This window comes from Talpa europaea (assembly GCF_964194135.1).
Source record: "Talpa europaea genome assembly, chromosome: 5".
NCBI classification, from domain to species: domain Eukaryota; kingdom Metazoa; phylum Chordata; class Mammalia; order Eulipotyphla; family Talpidae; genus Talpa; species Talpa europaea.
This window is the reverse complement of record NC_140071.1, coordinates 32,565,474-32,589,097: the sequence shown is the minus strand read 5'-3', so window position 1 is coordinate 32,589,097 and position 23,624 is coordinate 32,565,474. Positions and strand designations below refer to the sequence as shown.

At 39.3% G+C, this 23,624-nt stretch overlaps 1 protein-coding gene across 1 annotated transcript in view; it reads left to right on the top strand.

Moving 5' to 3' along the window:
* CAST (calpastatin) overlaps nt 1-23,624 on the top strand; it is a gene marked incomplete at both ends in the record, with an annotated part of 111,643 nt that overhangs the window by 27,748 nt on the left and 60,271 nt on the right. Inside the window, one exon of the mRNA XM_084232921.1 lies at nt 7,599-7,670. Coding sequence (XP_084089047.1) covers nt 7,599-7,670 — 72 coding nt within the window. The remainder of the gene's footprint in view (nt 1-7,598; nt 7,671-23,624) is intronic.

Sequence of the window (23,624 nt, the reverse complement as noted above, 5' to 3'; positions counted from 1 at the left end):
GTCAGTCCTACTCCTAAGATTGCTTTTCAAAGCAACTTTAGCCTCAGAAAGCTAAAAAGCAGATCTCACACAGATGAGACCATTTCTAAGTCTACTATTAAAATCATGGTTAGTCCAAATAAAAATTACTTTTTCCTGCTCACTGAAAAACAGTGATTTTCTCTGATTATATAAATAATTAAAGCTCACAGAAAATTCTCAGCAGCCACTACAGACTAAGACATGAGTAGCAGGAAACCCACTGGGGTTGCCTTGAGAGATGGGTCTGTTCCATTGCTATCTCTTTGAGGGCTTTGGGGTTTCTCTTTAGAGCGAGACTCTCCAACCTGTGAGCCACAGACCTCAGACCAGACCTCCTCTCACATCATCCTCACAGTTTTTCTCTGAGAGGGAGTATGAGTACGGTTATTATTATTTTCCAGATAAGAAAATCAGAGTTCTAGGAATGCTCATAAATGTCCCCAGAGTCTCATAGATGGCATTTGGTGGCAGCAGGATTCCTGCTACACTTATCAAAAGGTGGGCCCTTTACCCTGGAGAATGCAGCCTCTTTCTCTGCAGTGACTAAGTCTTGGGATGACGCAAGGCTTTCTGAGGGGGATTTCCTGAGATTTGCAGAGATAAGAATATTGCTGCCTAGCCTTTGGGACCTCATTGTTTTGAAAAGTTTTTAAGACGAGTTCTGACTCACTCAAATAAAAATTTTTTATTATGAGCTACAACAAGCATAAAAAATATGTGATTAATCCTTTAAATGCCTTCCTGCAGTTGCAGATTGAATTGATCTAATCTAATGCACTCTTTATTGAACTTTGCTGCTCAAGCATGGAGGTGTGGAGGTGTGGAGTTTTAGTCCATGGAAATAGGACTATAAGAGTCTATACTTAAGCAGGAGAGAAAACACAAACAAATTAAATGGTCCAGACTTGCTATTTTGGAGTTTGAGTCCAGTGGTGACAAATAGCGTGTGGGGGATTTCACTTCTGTCCCTGTCAATTGTGAGGACATACTGGCATGTTTGGACATGACACTCCTGTGGCATGCTGAGCTGCAAGGAGGGAATGACTCAGCCAGCACTGGGACTTGAGTGTACAGGGATGAGGGACAGATTGTTCCTGATGATATCCTTTCTATAAAACTTAAAAAAAGAAGTGTTCATCAATATTAGATGGAATGTGTTGGTTGGCAAGGAAACTCTGCTTAATGGCCTTTCATCTATGTGTTTATAGAAATGAACAAAAATATTTTGACTCAAAATTGGAATTATCATTGGTTTGACATCCTCATTCAAGATCTTAATCTTTTAGAGGCTAGAGATTATCTGTATGTTAGAACAAATGAAGAATCATAGGAAAATGTGCTTATTTGGTAAGTTTCTGGTTGCTCTGAGTAGATGGATTCTGTTCTATTTGAGGGTCAATCCAGCTCTATCATTAGTGAATGAATATGCAGACCAAGCCAGGAAAGAGCTGTGTCCAGACCAGAGTGGATATTTAAGGGCCAATGTGGATGATAAGAGTAGAGGGGAATGAGAAGAACACTGCACAGCTAAACACAAGGGGGGATGGAGATAGAAGACTATTCCCCTGGAGGCAAAGGAGGACTGATAAGGTCTAGAGGATACCTAGAGAAGACTAGGAAGCAGGCCACAACCTGGAAGAAGCAGTGATTTCCAACACCTAACTGTAAGGCCATCCTAAACCCTTGTCACTTCAGACCACATATCTTGATCCACCGTCTTGCTACTTTATACCACTTATGCCTGTGCCCACCATGTTTTAGCTGCTCTAATTTATTTCTCTTCTTCCAGCTTGCCACTGTCATTCCTATCCCAGGGCCTTTGCACATGCCGGTCTATCCATCTAGAATGCCTCCTTCCCCATCCCATATTAATATAATTGGTTTATTTATAATCAAGTCTCAGTTAAATGTCACTTCTTTGTCCTGTCTGAAGCTAACCTCAGCCACTCATTCTGTTATGTCACCCTGGTTTTTTTTTTTGTTTTTTTGTTTTTTTTTTAATAGAGGCATGTTTTTTATTTATTTATTTTATTTGTTTGTTTTGTTTATACATGCACTGGGTACAGTCAGAAGCGCGGGAGGGTGAGAGAATTCACCAGAGCCAGAGCGGGGAGCAGAGCAGGCAGAAGGACTGAGGTACTCTGCTGAGGGGAGCAGCAGGCGGCAGGAGAGGTCTGCGCGCCATGTGGGATCCTCCGCCGGTGGCTGGGGAGCAGCCGGGGATCGAACCGGCTCCGCAGAGGCCACGGGCAGCTTCGCAACCCAGCACTCAACCGCTGCGCCACCGGGGAGGCCCATGTCACCCTGTTTTATTGAGTGTTTATAGTACTCATCACTCCCTGAAATCACATGGTTTTGTTTTCTTATTTAGAGTCTTATTTCTCTTACTGGAATGTAAACACTATGAGAGCAGGTGTTTTTTCTGCTTAATTGCTTCCTGCTATTACTTGGAATATAACCAGGCTCATAGCCAGGATTCAGTAAATGTCCAGTTCTTTCAGTCATTCATTCACTGAAGTCTGACACAATTGAAGAAAGAATATCAAGACTTAGATACCAGCTAAAACAAGCTGTAATTAAATCTTGGTTACTAATTCAAATAAGAAATCTATGCCCTGGTATATGCTTATATTGCTAAGCTTTGTATTATTTTCAAGTGCCTGACATTTACTAGGATTTAGTAAATATTTGTTCAATAAAATTTTAATGAAAGATTAATTTTATAAATTCTGTTTTCCTTACAGCTTAATTAAATTGGTCTTTGTAGATGAGGTAATCCAGTTTACTCAGAGGACAAGCCAAGCTTCAGAATGACAGATTATATCCTCTGGGAAGAAATCTATATACCTGTTCCCTACACCCTTCTTCCCCTCTAGCAACCATCATTGTGTTGTCAGAGTCTAAGAATTTGGTTTTGCTTTCATTGTGTTACACAAATGAGTGAAATCATATGGTATGTGTCTTTAGCCTTCTGATTTATTGCACTTAGCATAATCCCTTCAAGGTCCATCTATGCTGTTGCAAATGGCAAGGTTTCATCTTTTTCATGGCCGAGTAATATTCCAGTGTTCATATCTATCACATCTTTTTTATGTAGTCATCTGATGTTGGGCACTCAAATTATTTCCTTATCTTGGCTATTGTAAATTGTGCTGCAGTATACATCAGAGGTTTCATATGTCTTTTCTAGTCAGTGTTTTCATATTTTTTGAATAAATACCCAGAAATAGGATGACTAGATCATATAATAGTTCTATTTTTTTTAATTTATTTATTTTTATACAAGAGCTGGGGTACAGGCCAGAGGCACAGGAGGGTGAGAGGATTCACCAGACACAGAGTGGGGAGCAGAACAGGCAGATGACCGAAATACACTGCTGAGGGGAGCAGCAGGCACAACAGGAGAGGTCTGCTGTGCCATGTGGGACTCTTCCTGGCTGGCCAGTAATCAAACTGATGCTGCAGAGGCTGCGGACAACCTTCACAGAGCTGCACTCAACCCGCTGCGCCACCGGGGAGGCCCAGTTCTATTTTTTTTTTTTTAACATATTTTTTGCATCATTTTCATCTTGGTTATAGTCCCCGTACAATTCCCACCACCCTTGTTTTGATCCTACTCCTTTCAGTAGTTCTGTTTTTAATTTTTTGAGAATCTCCATACCATTTCCCATAGTACCTATAACAATTTACATTGTAACCAAGAGTGTATGAAGATTCCTTTTTTTCTCACATTCTTGGCAACATTCATTATTTTCACTTTTTGACAACAGCCATTCTAACTGGTGTGAGGTGAAATTGCATTATGGTTTTGATTTGCATTTGCCTAATGATAAGAGATATAAAACATCTTTCCATGGATTTGTTGGCCATTTGTATGTTTTCTTTGGTGAAATTTCTATTTAGATCCTATGCCTATTTTTAGATTGTGTTTTACATGTTTATTTGTTGTCGAGTTGTAAAGTTGTTAATTTATTTTGGATATTAACCACTTCCCAGATGTATGGTTTGTAAATATGTTCTCCCAGTCAGTAGAGTGCCTTTTCATTTAACAATGGTTTCTTTTGCTGTGCAGAAATTTTTTAGTTTGATGTAGTTAAATTTATTTATATTCTTTTTTGTTTTTCTTGTTAGGAATTAATAACTATTTGTTAAATAAAATTTTAATGAAATTAAACTGTTGGAGAAGAATCCACAAAGACATCACTAAGACTGATGTCAAAGAACTTATTACATACATTTTCTTCCTTATATTTTATGGGTTCAGGTCTTATATTTCTAGTCTTTAATTCATTTGAATTGATTTTACTATATGGTTTATAAGAGCGATCTAATTTCATTCTTTTGCATGTGACTGTCTAGTTTTCCTCATACCGTTTATTATAAAGACTTAGCTCATAAATGTGTGCTTTTATTTATGGGCTCTCAGTTCCATTCTGTTAGTCAGGGAGCCTGTTTTTATTCCAATACTGGACTGTTTTGATTGTAGCTTTGTAGTATAGTTGAGAGTCAGGGAGCATCATACCTCCATTTTTGTTCCTTATTTTCCCCAGGATTATTTAGCTATTTAAGAGATTTTGTGTTTCATGCAAGTTTTTGGTTTTCTTCAAAGAATGCCTTAGAGATCATAATAGGTATTGCATTGTATATTGTTTTAGGTAGAGTGGCCATTTTGACAATTAAATAGTTACTATTTTAACTTTAATAGTTTCATAATTCAGCTGAAAAGCAAATTTTTATCTTTCTTATGTGTATATCCTAGATGATTTGTTGTAAACAGAGGACTTCATTTGTAGGTGAGCCTGGGTCTAGTATGTGGGCTTTGATGTGATTGGAAGCTGTAGTTAGGTGGAGTGTAGGGCAGTAGTGGCACACTGGACAATAACTTGACTGTTCAGGGCTTCATTCTCCTTACTGGAAAATGAAGAGTTTGAATGGATAGCAAGGTTAAAATAAATAACCTAATTGGTATATTCTTTTTTTTTTTTAATATTTATTTATTTATTATTTATACAAGCACTGAGTACAGTCAGAAGTGCGGGAGGGTGAGAGAATTCACCAGAGTCAGAGCAGGGAGCGGAGCAGGCAGAAGGACCAAGTACACTGCTGAGGGGAGCAGCTGGTGGCAGGAGGGGTCTGCGCTCCATGCGGGGAAGCAGCCGGGGATTGAACTGGCGCTGCAGAGGCTGCTGGCAGCTTCGCAACCCAGCGCTCAACCGCTGTGCCACTGGGGAGGCCCCTAATTGGTATATTCTTGTGTTTATTTCTAGTGTCTGGTATCTGACATAAATTCATTTATACATATGGTTACCTGAAACTATTTGTTAATACATTCTATATTTTGAAAAAAAAGTGTGGATAAAATTTAGCCCATCTCCTCCTTCTACCATCTCTCACATCATACCCACATTACTAGATTTTTAGCTGTCTATTTTCTTCACATTTATCTAGTATTTTTTTTTTCTTCACTTGGCCAATGATAGTGCTTGTATGCTTGGAGAGAATATTTATGTAGTCTACAGGTGATGCATTGGCGCCTGGAACTTCTCCAAAGATTTCTGAAGCTCCCTAGTTATCCATTTGTGTGCCTTCCCCTTGCTTTTTTCATAATTTTCTTTTAAATTAAATTTATTTATTTTCTTACATCATTGTTAATTTTTGTTATTGATCTCTCCTCTCGGGTGTAGTCTCCGTAGTTCTCCCACCACCATAGCACCCGTGATCCATCGCCATAGTCCCTTGTTCTCTCCCCTGCTCTATTTTGACCCCTTCCCCCTTCCGTTTTCATGATCTTCCTGAAGTGATTTGTCCTGTAGCTGTGACCATGACCAAGTTATGTGCTGAGAGTCGTGTGAGAGAGTGAACTGCTATGATGTTTCTGCATGTGGCTGTCAGGTTTTCCCAGGACCATTTGTGGAAGAGACTTTCTTTCTCCATTGTATACTTTTGGTTTCTTTGTTGTAGATCAACTGTCCATATAAGTATGAGTTTATTTCTGGGTTCTCAGTTCTCCATTGGTCTGTGTCTATTTTTGTTCCAATACCATATTATTTTGATTATTATACCTGATAGTATAGTTTGAAGTCTAGGAGCATTAATATCTCCTCCTCTTCTTTTTTGTCAAGGTTGCTTTGGCTATTCAGGGTCTTTTGTGATTTCATATAAATTTCAGTAATATTTACTCTAATTCTTAGAAGAATTCCATTGAGACTTTGGTTGGAATTACATTGAATCTATGTGTTGCTTTGGGTAAAATGGTCATTTTAACTATGTTAATTCTTTCAGTCCACAATCATGGATTATCTTTCCATTTCTTTGTATCTTCTTTTGTTTCTTTTGGCAATGTCTTACAGTTTTCACTGAATATGTCTTTCTCTTCCTTTTATTAGATTTATTTTTAGGTATTTAATACTTTTTGATGCTACTTTAAATGAGATTTTGTTGATTTCTTTCACTTCTGGCTCATTATTTGCATATAGGAATGCAAAAGACTTGTATGCTGATTTTTTAATCTGCCATTTTGCTATAGTGATTGTTTCTATAGTTTTTTTTTTTTAATGGAGAATTTAGGGTTTTCTGTGTATATGATGATGTCATTTACAAATAGAGTTTTACTTTTTCAAACATATTATGTTACATTCTGACTTTTTTGTGTGAAACATGAATATTTTTCACTTAATGAAATGTTCTTCTAAACATGGTGGTTTATATTAACTTCATGATAATTTGTCCTGCAGTTACACATGACATAACTCCATATTATGGGATGCAGTATGGGTCATTAAGAGTATAAGGTCTGAAGCAGATATCTTATTTTTTATTAGCTGTGGCCATGACCAAGTTATGTACTCATCCCATTCCTCAGATAGAGATAACAGTAGTACTGACCTTATATTGGTTAATGTGAAGATTAAATAAACTATTTCATAGAGTACTTAAAACACTTAGAGCACTTAAAATAATTTTCTTAACAGATTCTATTATTAAGGCATTATTATTTTATCATTTATAATTAGTTTGCATATGGTAAGTAGTCAGCAAACATTTATTGTTATTTACTTACAGTTTCCAACGTTTTGATGTTATAAAACTGCCGTGAATATCTTTTAAGAGGAAAGGATTTTCTCTTATTTTTTCCCTAAGATAAAGTTTTAGGAATAGAATTAAATCTTTGATACTTACTGTTAAATCACCTCCACAGAGGTTGTTCTAATGTGTATTCCCTATAGCACTGTAAGAGAAAAAGCACACATTCCACAATGACACCTCCCATGGCACAGTGGCTGACATGGTTTCTGGAAGTGGATTATAGTGGAAAATAACCATGGCTCATGTTGAGGATTTTTGCAGTTCTCCAGAATCATCAGCTAGTTGGCATTCATTCAACTTACTATTCCTTTTCAATAGTTATATAGTCTTCAGGTAAAGATAAGAAAACATTAAAAGCAGGTTCTTTTATGTTTTAAATATATTAGTCTGATTTTTTTACTTGAAAATACATGCGTATTAATATGAAAATCTGCACTTGACTACATTGTTAAGATTTTGCCTCACTGAAACTAATATTTTCTATTTTTAAGAAAAATGCAACCAGCCTTGGGATCAGTCAGCCCTCCAGACTCCATGTTGGTGCAATGGCCTCAGCCACCAAGGTCAGTCATTTCCTCATCAGAAAAAAACCTGACTCTACAAATGTTTCATTAGTGGACAGGGCCTGTTAAGAAGGCTCATGGTGCCTGGATGTCACCAAAGTTTGTGAACAAAGTTTCATTTCTATGCTGGAGGAGGGAGGTGTAATTTATTGATAATGATTTGAATAATTTAAAACCTAGTAAAGCCATATATGTTATAATTCTTCCTGATACTAGTAATGTGTCTAATAAAGTACCATGAATAGCTATAGGATCTCTATTGGACTTCTGTATATACTGTGAGTAGAAATATAGTCCTCCTCTAATTTAGAAAATAATTTAGATTTAGCTGCCTGCTACATACTTTGTGTAATTATCTTCTGTAATTCCCTTATAATCTTAGTGCTTTATACCTGAGAAAACCAAGACTCAGAGACATGAAGTTACCTTGACAAGAAACAGAGCTAGTAAGATGGAGGGAGGGTTCAAATCTAGGTTTCCTGTTCATGCAAGATACTCAACAGGCCTGCCCTCAGGAGTTCTTATTGAACATTCTTTGGCAATGTAACACTTCAAAGTTTTGAAACTTAGAAAGATCACTGAAATTTTGCCTTTCCAGACAAGAAACTACAGTTTTAGCTAGTTTCCAAAATATAAAATAATTATGTTTAATATGTTTTTTTTTTTTTATAGAGGCATGTTTTATTTATTTATTTGTTTGTTTGTTTTGTTTTGTTTATACATGCATTGGGTACAGTCAGAAGCACGGGAGGGTGAGAGAATTCACCAGAGCCAGAGCGGGGAGCAGAGCAGGCAGAAGGGCTGAAGTACACTGCTGAGGGGAGCAGCAGGCGGCAGGAGAGGTCTGCGCGCCATGTGGGACCCTCCTCTGGTGGCCGGGGAGCAGCCGGGGATCGAACCGGCGCCGCAGAGGCTGCGGGCAGCTTCTCAACCCAGCGCTCAACCGCTGCGCCACCGGGGAGGCCCTGTTTAATATGTTTTAACTTATGTTCTTCCAGTATGTTCAAGATCCTCCAAACCCTTAGCTTATTTCAGGATTATTTCCACACTGTTTATTTTTTATTAATTTTTTTAAATTGAGGTAAATAGTTTGTATTGAGGTGCTGGTTCACATCATTGTTTATATTTTGGAAGTATAGGATATCGCCCTAGGTGCTGTTACCATAATGCTCCCACCAGCAAACACCCACAGGCCACCACCATTGTGTCCTGGTCCACTTTGTTCTTGTTCCACTTTATTCTTACCCCCCCTCCCCCCCGCCATAACCTTATAGTCAGCTTTCAAGTGTTGATATTTGAGTTTGACTTTATCTGACCCTTTGTTTGGTTTCTCTATATTCTACCTATAAGTGACACCATTTAGTATTTGTGTTTCTCCTTCTGAGTTACTTTGCTTAGCATAATCCCTTCCGCCTCCATCCATGTTGCAGCAAATGGCATGAGTTTATCTTTTCTGATAACTGAACAGTACTCACCATCTATATACACCATACCTTTTTGATCCACTCTTCTGTATTTGGCACTTAGGCTGCTTTCAAGTTTGGCTATTGTTAATAGTGCTAGTATGAACATGGGAGTGCAGGTTTCCCTTTGAATTAGTGTTTTTGTGTTCTTTGGGTATATACCTAGGAGTGGAATTGCTGGGTCATATTGCAGATTCTATTTTTAGTTTTTGAGACACCTCCACACTGTTTTCCATAGTGATGGGACCAGTCTACATTCCCACCGTCAGTGTACGAGTATTCCTTTTTCTCATACCCTTACCAGCCAACACTTGCTGTTTTTGGCCTTTTTGATGTGGGTCATTCTACCAGAGCAGCCGGGGATCGAACCAGCGCTGCAGAGGCTGCGGGCAGCTTCGCAACCCAGCGCTCAACTGCTGCGCCACTGGAGAGACCAAACACACCTATTTCTTTTTTTTTTTTTTTTTTTTTTAAGATTTATTTATTTATTTATACAAGCACTGGGTACAGTCAGAAGTGCGGGAGGGTGAGAGAATTCACCAGAGCCAGAGCAGGGAGCAGAACAGGCAGACTGACGAAGTACACTGCTGAGGGGAGCAGTGAGCGGCAGGAGAGGTCTGTGTGCCATGTGGGACCCTCCTCCAGTGGCCAGGGAGCAGCCGGGGATCGAACCGGCGCTGCAGAGGCTGCAGGCAGCTTCGCAACCTGGCGCTCAACCGCGGCGCCACCGGGGAGGCCCACCTATTTCTTTTTTTAATGACAAGTTGAAAGGGCTTTAACACAGTATGATCATTTAAAAATAATTATCATTTCTGATTCATCATTTAGAAAAGCTGGGGATATTATTTGTGATTGTATAACTGTGATTGCTTTTACTGTACAATTAATTATTATACAAAAACAAAACAATCTTCTCCCAACACATTCAGAAAAGGCATGACACAGTAGTAAATATATAATCAGCCATGAGTATTGGTCCTGGTTTTCTTGATTCTAGACATAGTCAACTTGAAAGTTAAAATTAGTGATACTTTACCATTGTTAATACAACCTTAGAATATGCCTTAAAAATGCACTGTGTGTTGCTTATTAGTTACCATGTATTGCAGAACTATTTCATGAGAATTTTTACACAATGAGCAAATAATGTGCACAAATAATATCACTTCTGTCATGCAGTGCTGGCCTTGGATGATCCAAAATACTTTAGTGGCATAGATATTTCTAACTCAGGTTAATTACTGAAAGATGTTTAGTGCTTTAGAAAAAATCAATTTCGGGGGCCTCCCTGGTGGTCTAGGGTTAAATCTCAACACTATCACCCCTACAGCCTGAGTTCAACCCCTGCCAGGGAGCTAACCCACATAGAGTGCAGCAGACCTCTCTTGTCTCACCCAATGCTCCCTGTAGCAGTGTATTTTAGTAAATCTACAGGTTCTGCTCCCCACTCTGTCTTTGGTGAATCCTCTCATTCCCCCCTACCTTCACTTCTGGCCTACACCCCAGTTCTTCTACACAAAAATAAATAAATTTTAAAAATTAAAAATTCAATTTTTGATAGATTAATAATGTGGATTACTGAGGCTACAGAAATTATACAGATTCTTATTAAATCCAGTATGAAAATAGTTGTGATCCATAATCAGTCATGCAATTTTACTTGTCTAGAAGAGTTCTCAGACATCTTCTACTGTAATCTCTGTTGTAACCATCTCCTTGTTCAGATGAGGAAACTGAGGTGGAGCTTGCATTAAGAATGTCTCTGCAGAAGATCACAACTGTTAAGAACATGCAATGGTTAAGGTTTTTTGTCCCTGACTAGTTAAGGCCAAAAAGGAATTTCTTAAGGGACAGTGGGTCACTTGGTGAGAAATTCAAAAGTCTCCAGCAGAAAGAATCTAAAGTTTCCCAGCCAGGAACAATGCCCATTCCCTCTCGGGAGCTTGTCCTGCTGCCTCCACAATTTAGCACCTATGACCTTTCGGATGTGATATCAAACACTGCCAGGGCCAGTCAGTCTTGAGGACTGAAAGCCTGATAACAACAAAATTCCCAGGGGGCGGCGGCCTCATTGCATTGCTCACTGCCACACTCACTCTTGTAAGGCACATCTGATTGGCTGGTGAGTCATATGCCTCCACCCTGCCATGGGGAACTCTTTCATGTGAGTGTTCTGGCTCCTAGTTTGGAAGGGCATATTGCTTAGCTAGGAAATTGTCGCTATGTGGTGAGGGTTCTCAAATGCGTGGCCAGCTCCCAACTGACAGATCCCCGCTATAGAAAGGGAACAGAATTACCTAATTGAAGCAAAGGAAAATAACTAATGGTAGATTGTTCAGCAACCTTAAACCTTTTAAACAGAAGAAGATACCAGCAAGTTTTCTCCCAGCTAATAAGCTGGAAGAAACAAGCCAAGGAATAAGCACCCATCAGAGAAATACTTTTGTGATTTGGGTCCCAGTTCTGCCATAAAGAGCTGTGCTAACTTTGGCAGATGGCTCTCCTTTCAGGTGCTAACCTTCCCCCTCAGTAATATGAGTGAGGGGCTGAAGGACTTGTGTGTTATGGAAAGTATTTTGGCATTCAGCGTCAGCCTCTCCCACAGGTCCCTTGGGCTGCATGTAGTTTGTGAGGTGACTGTGTCAAACAGACAACCCTTTTTGTTTTAATAACTATGCATATATATTAACGTGCTTTAAAAAGTAAACCCATGATCCCATAATTTTTGTTTAAAATAAGACTGAATTAAAGGTTAAAAAGTAAATCTATTTTTTAAATACTAAGTAAATATAGTTATGACAGGTTTGAAAAATACTATGCAGGCAATGCGCAAGTAACCTGTTTGGGGAAAAGACCAGAGAAATACTTCTCATTTTATTGTGTGTCTTGAATCAGTGGGGTTTCTGTTAAAATGAAGGTTCTGATTCAGGAAGGCTGGGGTGAGGTTGAGATTCTGCGCTTATTTCTTTGTGGGACCCTTGCTGGTGGCCGGGGAACAAACGCGCTGCAGAGGCTGCGGGCAGCCTTGCAGCCCAGCGCTCAACTGCTGTGCCACCAGGGGAGGCCCAGATTCTGCTTTTCTAATGAGCTCCCAGTTCTGCTGATGCTGGTTGGGCAACCAGACCTTGAGTAGCAAGGATTCTGCCCTGTGATGGTGGTTTTGATTATACCTGTACTTTCCCTTGCCCAAGAAGTGGTTGGCGATATGGTTAAAATGAAGATTCTCGGTTTCTAGACAAGAAATTCTGATTTAGCAGCGTGGGATAAAGCCAAGGATTTAATATCTTTAATAGATAGGCACCCCCTCATACCCTTCCAGTGTTTTAGATGCAGGTGCTTTGAGAAGCACACCTGGAGAAAGTGTAAGTCAGGACCTGGAATTGCTAGTTCATCTAGGGGGCAATAATGTCCCTATTCATGTCTGAGTATGGAGCCCTTTTCTACCTGCCCTAGAGGATAAAAATCTCTTCAAAAACATTTTATAACTGTGTAACTATTTACCTGTAATTTGCAGGAACACAGATAGACTGACCTTCATGTAGGGAGATAAGCTACTTAATAGCGAGGTGATAAGGCCCAGGGATCATCCTCATTGGGATGTATTATTCAAATAAATCATCCCGTCTGGTTTTGTCACAGGAGAAATAACTGTCAGTGAAACCTAGGTCATCTAAGTTTTAGTTGGAAAAAAAGATGAAAGAAAATACAAATTATAAACAAAAAAGTTTTCTTTAAGCTATATATTCATTTAGAAGAATTTTAAAGACAGAGTCTCCTGCTCAGGGAATTATAAACTATTGGAGTTGAAAGTACTATTCACCAGTTTTATTTAGAAGAAGTAAACTGAAAAAGAAAACAAATGTGACTGTGGGTACCAGTTTGCAGGGGAAGTCAGAGGAACCTCACCTGCTTTGATTGCCTCTTGGGGTCAGGGTACAAAGCTGTGCAGACAGCTCTCTGCCTCTTCAGCGCCAGCTGGAAATCACCTCTGCCTTGGCAGGATGTGGCACTGAGTCATTACTCAGCTGTCACTAACTAGGCCTCAAGTCTCTACTTCCCAACCCTTGACCACCCCCAACCCCCACCACCCACCACCACTTCCATGTGCGCTCTGAGCTCAATGTCCAAAATGTTTATTGCAATTAGTTTATGGTTTGGAGGGAGGTTGGCTTTCCATATTTCTTTTAAATGTTTATGATTCTTTAACTCCATCATTATGTATTTATCAGTTGTCACTGGTCTATAAGAAAACATTTCCTGGGCCTCCCCTGGTGGCGCAGCGGTTGAGTGCTGGGCTGCCAGGCTCCCCGCAGCCTCTGCAGCGCCGGTTCTGCGCCGGTTCGTTCTGGCCGCTGGCGAGGGTCCCACCAAAAAAAAAAAAAGAAAGAATGTTTCCTTTATATTTTTGTATACTTATTTATCCATTCATTTATTTATAGCCTTAGAGAAGCATCAATTCTTATTTTATTCAATGGCTTAAAATTTATTCTTTTGACATTTTAAAGCATATATATATATATAATGTGATTAAGTCAGTAGAATTCGGTTAAACTTTTCTTTAAAAAAAAAAAAACTCCGTTATAAAATTAAAAAGTATTTTGGAATCCCTGGTTGTGGGCTTCATTAATTTACTTTAGGGTTTTATTTTTATTTTAAAGATATATTTATTTATGCATACAAGAACTGGGGTGTAGGCCATAGATGCCGGGATGGTGAGAGGATTAACCACAGAGGATTAACCATAGAGTGGGGAGCAGAACAGGCGGATCTACTGAAATACACTGCTGAGGGGAGCAGCGGGCGAGCCAGGAGAGGTCTGCTGCGCCATGTGAGTTAGCCCCTGGCCAGTGGCTGCTGATAGCTTCATAGTGCTGTGGCTTAACTCCTTGCGCCACCAGGGAGGCCCTACTTTAGGGTTGTAAAGGTGATATTTGGGGGCGTGCTCTGCAAAGAGCATCCACCTTTGCTAGTCAAAGCGGGGCAGCCGGAGGCGCGACAGGCCTCTAGCATCCGCCCAGAGTGCACGGGGCCTCGCCTGCGCGCCAAGCTCGCCAGCCCCGCGGATGGCGTCCGGCTGACTCAGCCGAGCGCGGCCTCCTTGGGCTCCTGCGCACGGAGCTGCAGGGCGGCGTCGGCCGGGGAGGGCGGGGAGCAACTACGTCGCCGTCCGGGGACCCGCCCCGCTCTGAGATCACGGTCTAGGTTCAAAACCGAAACCTTGGGGGCGAGCCCAACCTGGAATGCAAACATCCCGAAAGGTTCGCCGAAGTCCCAGGGCCCCGGAGCCGCTCGCAGAGTGAGTACTGATTTGCGCCCTTTGGCCGCGGCTGCTTCCCAGGCCGCCGGCCCGCGCCGCCCCTGGCGCCCTGCGCACCCCGGCTCGGACCCCGCCGGCTCCCCAGCCCGGCACGTGCGCCGGTGCCAGTACTCTTGATCCCGGAGCTGCACTTTTTATTCCAAATGCATTCTGAGTTAAATGACTTGGCTTGGCAGCCCCTTCTGCCTGTACAAGGGGCTGGTACATCCGCTGAAACTGTATCCGGTGGCCAGACGCGGTAGGGTTACAAAATGAGGGATTTGTGTGATCTGGCAAAATGCTGAAAGCAGAAAAGTGGCACCTGTGGCCATTTGGATTGGCATTTGATTCTCCAGGGTTAGACCCTCTCTCTCCGCCAGCCCTGCCCCCGCCGCGGCGCTGACTTGGGTGTTGGAGGATGAGCTCACTCTGTGTAACCTTTCCATGCACCTGACACATGTTGGGTGTGGTGTGGCAGATGTACCAAGTGTTTGGGTTGTGTTTCCTTGAATACAACCTGAGACTGTTGTGGGATAACATCTCTGAGGGGGTGCTTTGTATCTGTGCTTGGATTCCCTAAGCAGGGATTGGGGACTTTGGGTAAAAATAAAAAGGGGACAAAGTTAAAATCCAGAGGCAAATTCTTTATTCCTGTTTTACTGCTTGAGCAAAAGACGCAGAGTTAAGGAAACTTACTTTAGGGTTTTACTTAGGGGGCTCTGCCCCCTAGCATCACAGTTACTTGGAATGCTTAATCAGCAACTCTGTAAAGTTCTTGCTGTGTAGTTGTCTAGAAAGAAAACCTCTGCATTGATGAGGAGTGGCATCTACTGCTCAAAAGGGGAAAGTATATTTTCTCTTTTTATTGAAGTAATCTTGCTTTATAACATTATATAAGTTTTAAGTGTGCATCATTAAAAATCAACATGTCTGTACTACATTAAATTCAGCAAAAGCCCATTTCTATCTTTCAAAATATAATTAACCCTTTTTACTCAGTTTACCCACCTCTACTCCCCTTCCTTTGGTAACCAGTGATTGATGTTATAGTCTAAAAGTTTATTTTTGCTTTATTGTTTTGTTTAATTCATTGATTTCTTCATTCATTGTAGACCACATTTGAGTAAAGTCATATGGTGTATTTTCTGATGAATAGCTCTAGTGTGCCTTTTCTTCCTGTTTGGGCACTGAATTTAACATTGGCACGCTGATATTTTAGTATCTAAAACATGGTGGAACATGCTGCCTGGGTTCCAAGAGACATTATAGGCTTTATTTATTTATTTGGCAGAAGAGCTGGGGTGTAGGCCAGAGGTGCAGGGGGTGAGAGGATTCACCACAGAGAGAGGAGATAAACAGGTGGATTGACTGAAATATACTGGTAAGGGGAGCCGCAGGCAAACAGGAGCGGTCTGCTGTGCCATATGTTGATTATTAGCTCCTTGGCGGGGGATTGAACTCAGGTCTTAGCAGTGATAGCGCTGAGATTTAACCCCTAGGCCACCAGGGAGGCCCTACAGTTTAGGATTTAAACAAAGTGGTAACTTTGAGCAAAAATCATGCAGGACTGGGCGGACAGATGTTAAGGTATAGGCTGGCAGTAGCAGTGAGGATGGAGCAAGAGTCCCTGTCCAGTGACTGTTATGCATATGAGTTTTGCAGGCTGACAGCATTTATGAAATAGCACATTCAAGTGTAAGGAGTTGTCTGTGGTTCAGTTCACATGCTTTGAGAGAAGATTCCCAGGGCAGGAGAGGAGTTGATTTCTAGAATTAGCGAATTTTTAAGTTTTCTGCTTGCTGTTTTTGGTAAAGGTGACCAAGTGTAATTCCAGTTCCCCAGTGAAAATTTCAAAGGTATCATAAAAAAACAACAACCCAAAAGAGAAAAACATTAGGTAATTAATTTGAACTAACTTCGTAAAACCAGCCAAGTATTTGTATTACTATTCATTACTTATAACAGTTATATCTTCAAGGCAACTCTACTTAATTGGAGCTATTTATTTTTCCCCAAAATATGAACTATTAATTGGTCAGTCCTGCCTATATATAAAAAAATCCACATATATATCCTGTAAACATATATTTTACATTATAGTTCACAATGCCCTCATTTTGCAGACTGTTTGAAACTAGAATATATGTTTTAGTACCATTCTGCACATAAGAGGAACTCATTTTATTTTATAGTTTTTGATATATTGAATCAAGAATCTGCATACTAGGAAAGTACAGTGATTCTTCCCAAACAATTGCATTTTCCTTTATTCCTCCACGAATAGCTTTCAATTTCAAAATCTTAGCAACCTAGCATTTCCCAAGCTGGTACTAACGCCCTTTGGGGTGACAATGCTTAATTGGACAGAGCTGTCCTGTCCCACTGAAGCGGAGCACGACCAGAGGCACTCTCACACTTATTAAAATACCTTTTAGTTGGGTGGCACCTCCCTTGGTTAAGAACAATTGAGCTATACTGTTTCAATGGAAAGCCATAAAAATAATTATTACTCAGTCCATTATTTCCAGATTTTAAGGATACTTTGCAATATCTTTTAAAACATGCGGAACTCTGAGTAAGTCCATATATTTGTACTCTGGAGATTTAGGTGGAACCCGGATAATCCTGATAACAAGGTGATGTCATTGCTTAGAGTTCTTCATTGCACATAAGACAAGAATAATATATTATTAGAAAGTGACCGAAAGATTGCAGAAAAAGAATAGATCAGCATAGTCTCTATTAGAACAGAGTATTCATAGTTATCACTACATTTGCTGAAAATTACTGGGCATATGCAAAGCACATTTCATGAGATGATAAAATTGCAGCTAGGTGGTGTATTATCCCCATTTTGTAGATTAGAAAGTGAGAGCTTGATCTCTTAATAAACACACTGTTTTCTTAGGATGTATTTTATCGAGCTCTAGAAAATATTGTCCATAAAATGAACTTTATTGTGTGAACACTTAGGATATGCTAAAAGCTCATTTGCTTATGTAGTAGTGTTTACATGGACAGAAGCTGCACTTTCTTCTGTTATTAGCATACAGGTTTTTTCCTACCCTGTAAACCACTTGAAGATAGGTTCCACATCTTTGTATACCCTTAGGATCCTCCATGGTGCCTTCCACATAGCAATTGCTCAGTGGATACTTACTGAGTTGAAAAGAAGATGGGTATTAATATGAATAGAGTGCTAAGATGCCATTGCATTAGAGTATTTATCCTAAATAAGTGGAAAAGGTAAATCATTTTTATTTTTGTTCTCTAGGATTTAAAGTACTTTTGGAAATTAGTATCTGTTTGTTCTTTAGCTGAAAATGAAAGAGTAGACAATCAAAAAAGATCAATAAGAAACTTTTGAGTTTCTCCAACTAGGTGCAGTGCACCAGGAGTATAGAAATGAACACAATGTGAAAAGTACTAAATAGCATTGACATTGAGGTGCTGTAATAGAAGGGTGAGGAAAGGAGGAGGAAGTTAAGCTCAGGGGCCTATTTTCTGGGAGTAGACATTGGAAATATGAGTCCTTTAGGAGATCTGTAACCAGGTCATTCTAAAGTAGAAAATGTCACAGCCAAGAGGAACACAGACTCCAAGGACTGGGATATTGTTCAAGTGGAATACAGTCAGTGGGAGGCAGGACGCTTAGAAATATGATACTCCTCCAACTTCCCAAGCATTGCTCTCCTTGTTCAACAGCTCATTATTTTCTAAATCTCTTCCATTCATGCTTAACCCCTAACTACCAGTTAAGTCATGGTAGTCTCCCCCTGCACACTTTCCCATGTGCTGTTATGTGGGGCTGAGAGTTCTGATTAATTCTAAGGCTCTCTGATGAGATGGTCTTGACAGCTGTCCCTGTAGACAGACAGGATTCCATCAGGTGTCAGCGGTACCTGAGAATTCCATTTTGCTCTAGACTCTCCAGAGTTTAACTGGAGAGCCCCCACGCCCAGCTGACTGGGTCTGGGTTGTCAGCCCTCCAGATAAGCTTTCAGGGTGACGCGTTCCTGCTTCTCATTTTCCTGCTTCCTTTATTACCATCCAACCCCAATACAAGATAGGAGAGACAGACTCTCAATAGTCAAAATAACTTGTCTGAATTCCAGACATTTCTTTCTCTAAAGATACATTTGTCTCAATCCCGTTTCTTATTTCATATTTGCAGCTGCCACTTGGTGGATACATATACTTTTTAGTAAGTCAAGGAGAACCTCAGCACCAGTTTTGCTCACTTTTTATCATTTTTGCTGACTCCTCTTACAGGCATAGTTGGCACCCCTTAGGTAGAGTTGCTGTTCTATCTTGGTGGTGGTGTTTGTTTCTTTTTATTGACCCCTTTATAACATTTTAAAAAGCTACTAGCTTTTATTTGGGGAGAAATTCTTATTTGTTGGAAAGAGGATTTGGGCCTATTTGTATTGACTACTCAGGTCACTATTTTAAAAAAATTCAAAAAAATTAAATATCAACTTGTTTATAATTTCCCTCATTTTTTGTAGGACCTATCATGCAAATAAATCATAATGGGTAAGATGTTGAGGAGCATGGATTATGGATACGAGTTGGTCAGGCAATATTGACTAAAATTTCCCCGTGCATCTTGCTCATGGACTACTAAGGAATGAAGACTAATTGTAATCTCTGCCTCCTTAATGGCAAGATATACACTTTTACAGTTGGCATCTCCTCAGAAAAGAGAAGTTTTTGGTCCTCATACAGAGAATGCAGGCTTGCAAGGTAATTCCAGACTGATCGATGGGCCTGGGGTTCTCCCAATCTCTATCCTGGGGATGTGTTGCACCCCTTTGGAATTCTTTTAAGACAGTATTTCATGAGACATCATCTGGGAAGCATCTACATCCAATACACTGGAGATGCTTACTTAAAAATGGAGATTTCCAAGGTGTGGAATTGCTGGATCATATGGAAGCTCCATCTTTAGCAGGTTGAAGAATCTCCACACAGCTCTCCATAGTGGTTGGACTAGTTTGCACTCCCACCAGCAGTGCAGGAGAATTCCTTTTTCTCCACATCCTTGCCAACATTTGTTGTTGCTAGTTTTTTTAATATGTGCCATTCTCACTGGTGTAAGATGGTATCTCATGGTAGTTTTGATTTGCATTTCCCTGATTACAAGTGATGCTGAACATTTTTTCATATGCCCGTTGGCCATTTGCTTTTCTCTTTGGAGAAGTTCCTTTTTAGCTCTTCTGCCCATTTTTTTGACTGGATTATTTACTTTGTTTTTGTTGAGTCTCTTCAGCTCTTTGTAGATTTTTGTGATCAGTCCTTTATCATTAGTGTTGTGTGATCCAACAATTCCACTCCTAGGTATTTACCCAGAGGACACAGAATCATTAATTCAAAAGGGCACCTGCACCCCTATGTTTATAGCAACACTATTTACAATAGCTAAGCTTTGGAAACAACCCAAATGCCCAAAAATAGATGACTGGATCAAGAAGATGTAGTACAAAAACACAATGGAATATTAATCAGCGATCAAAAAAGATAAACTCATGCAATTTGCAGCAACGTGGGTGGAGCTGGAAGGGATCATGCTCAGCAAAATAAGCCAGAAAGAAAAAGAAAAATAGCAGATGGTCTCACTCATAGCAGGAATTTAGAAAACCTAAATAAGAGACCAGGAAAAAGACTAATTATAGTGAAGTAAAAATCAAAATCAACAAGCAACTATAAACCAGAAACACACTATGGGAAGAAGCGGGAGAAGGGGAGGAGGGATTAGAGTCAAAATAAGGGCGGTGGGAATTGTATGGGGAATAAAAACAAGATGAAAATGCATACATTGTACAAAAATGAAAAATGATGTTAAAAATATACAAAATTTAAAAAAAATGGAGATTTCCAAGGCCTACCTCAGACCTCCCCAGTTAGAATCACTGAGGAATCAATACTTCATATGTTATATAAATTATAATACCTGTTTAAGTTTGATATCCCCCGCTCCTGCCCCTAAGAATTGAACTGAACTAAGTAGTCTTCTGGCCTTAACAGTGCAGTGAAATCTTGGTTAGAACTTGAGCTGTCCACAGGGCCTCCTATTTCTGAATCACACTGAGAGTCCCCCATGAACTGAACTAATGGATGTTCAAGGTCCACTTTTGGAACCTAAGCAGGGCCTAGACCCTGTTCATTCCTATTTCAGTAAAAAAAATTAAGACCAGCTTCTTATAAGAATATACCCTCTGGACTCTGTAATAGATTTAGGTCCCCTGCACAAATGCCTAAAGTTCAAAGAACTCTAAGTCTCCAGAGTTGGTAAGGATGGAGATGTTGGGTGTGGAGTGAGATTATACTGTTCCTCTAGAGAAACCAGGACTCATTCTCAAAATTTCTGTTTCTTTATTGACTATCTAAGAGGAAGTAGCTGAAAATAGAGTTACTTGCACATTTTTCAGTTACATGTTTTTTTTCTATTCTTATCATGAAAATAGGAGATTGTGTTTATATCCAGCAAGTCAAATAAAATCCTTTCACATAACTCATTACTATATCTAGTCATCATTGGAGTCCTAGAATATAAATATTGTCTTGCTGACACTAAGTCTAAAAAAGTGCCTCATAAGCTTTTAGATATGCATCTTTTCATAATATTTTATTTACAAAAAGCATTGGGTTCAGAGGACTTGGTTTATAGCAATTGACTTTTGGACACCAGAATTTTTTTTATCTTCTAGGGTTCTTTGCTGCTTCTTCAGATTCTCTATCTGTTTATCTTTTTTTTTTTTTTATTTTCTTTCTTACTTTAAATCTTAATTAGTATTTTTATGGACCTAGAGCAGAGATGTTCCTTCCATCACAATTAAGACTAATTGTATTAGGCCTGCGCAGTGTATTTTAAATGTTTGAAAGTCTTTGCATGGGGAAAGTAGAGCTACTCTGTCACAGAGCCCTCTCTCACTCTTAATTTTCAAACTACTTTGTCACAAAACCCTCTCTCACTCTTAATTTTCATACTGTCTTGACAGACCCATTCACATTACCAACACTTATAATTTCATTTTAATTTTAGACTATAGATTTATAGGGAGAGACAAGTATTTTCTGAAAACTTAATTGATAAGTTATCTGAAAATTGCATCCTGTTTTTCTTTTTCTTTTCTGTTTTTCTTTTTATTTGCCTATAAAATGATAATAGTGGAATTGGTGATATCTACAGCATATAGTTTCCTTTTAGTGTAAGAAAGTTCTGGGCTTACAGGCACAAATACAAAGATCAAGTGTCCCTGATTTTAGGGCCTTAAGAGTGGAAAATACAAATATGTTTGAAAATAAATGGGAAAAAAAAAGAAGCAATCCTTTAATTTATTGAACAACCACTGTGCTAAGTGATTTTTATAGTATTCATTTAATCCTTTTAAGATTTGCATATTTTGCAACTAGATAAGGGCGTATTAGGACAGTCTTACAAATGAGAAAACTAACATCCAGAGAGATTTTAAAGTGTAACCTGGGTCACAAAGAGAGCAAGTTCCTCTTTGATTTTAAAGTTCTTTTCGCTAGACTGGTGTTCTAAAATTCCCCAACCAGTAGTTTATATCTAGGTAAATTAAATAACAGAGAGGAATTTGTACCCGAACTCAAAAAAAGCACTAGAAATCAATATTGTGCTGTTTATTGTGCTCCGTATCTTAGTACTGTTGGAATTCTCTCTGACGATGACGATGAGGTTTTGAAAGCTTGTGTGAGAGTGAATTGAGTGACTAGACTTGGCAAATAGTAGTTTCATTGACAGTTTCTTTACCTGTTTTAATAGGCCGTAGAGAAGGAATAAATTAGTCATCTTCCAGTGTGGTGAAATTTTTAAATGTCAGGATTATATAGTATATAACTAAAAATTCCCTTATTTAGAAAATAAAAGACTTTTGATTAGATTGAAGGATAAGCAGCAGTGAACATTATTTTCACATCACATTCAAATGAGGCCCACTTTAAAATTGATTCTTCTATTCCACAAAATATTACCTGGGGAAAGTGGATGAAATGCGTTGGAAAATATTATTATTATTCCCATTTTATAGGTAAGAAAACTGAAGCACAGAGGAGTTAACGAATTTGCTCAAGATCACACAGCTGGTAGCAGAGCTAGAATTGTAGTGTAGTGGCTCTGTAGTGTCTAGCTCCTTTAATCATTTTCCTAACTGCATAATTTATATTTGCAAAGATTTGAACTTGTCATTGTAAATTTGTGAATTTGTTTTTCTTGTGTGGTGTTGTGGTGTTTGGAATGATATTTTATTATTTCCGTCATGTTTTGATTGTTTATTAAGAACACATTTCGTTGGAAAGCCTGCTGTATGGATGGTCATATGAAAGGTCCTTATGAGAGCTGCCACTGATTGACTCTATCTCAGTATTTTCCCATAAATCCCCCCTCACTTTCTATGGAGACACTTGGAGTCTATAATCCCTATAGAGTTTGAAGCTGGTGGTTGGTTTTATAGCTCAAGAACCTGTAAAAATCCTCGTGTTCACTGATTCTCCATTAGGTGTACACCTAAAGATTGAATCTCGATGCACCGTGGAAATAAAGCTGAAAATAAGATAGTTGTTCAGCAGAGCTCAGAATGTTTTACTTTATACAATAATCCTGTCAATCACTATTATTATTTAGATGAGTCATGATCTTTTGGAATGTGTACAAACCTGTGCTCTTGTTATCAAGATTCCTGGAACAGGACCTGAATAAGCCATGCAGTTGAATAAAAAAAAAAAAAATGCCATAATGGAAAATAATGTTTCCCTTTTTTAGAAGAAAGATAAGCAATATTAGTGTATAATTTCCTAAAGCAGTGGGCAGCACAGAACTACTCTACCATTCTGAGATGGGAAAGAGAAACTTTTGGTGTTGGTATTCAACAGTTGCAAACAATGACTGTTGGTATTCATAACATAATAAAATCACTGTTGTTGACTGCCTTCCCATGTGCTAGGCATGCAGCCAAGCACTTTATTATTTGACTTTTGAATACACCTTCTTCCTTTAATCTCTACTACAATCTTAAGAAGTTGGGATCATTTTTACACCCACTTAACAAATAAAAAACTCAAGTTTGCAAAGGTTCAGAAGTTTGCCTCAAGTTACATATCTAGAATTAGATACCAGGTTTGTGGGTTTCCAGAGGCTAACCTACATGGTTCCCATTTATATCTATCACTGGG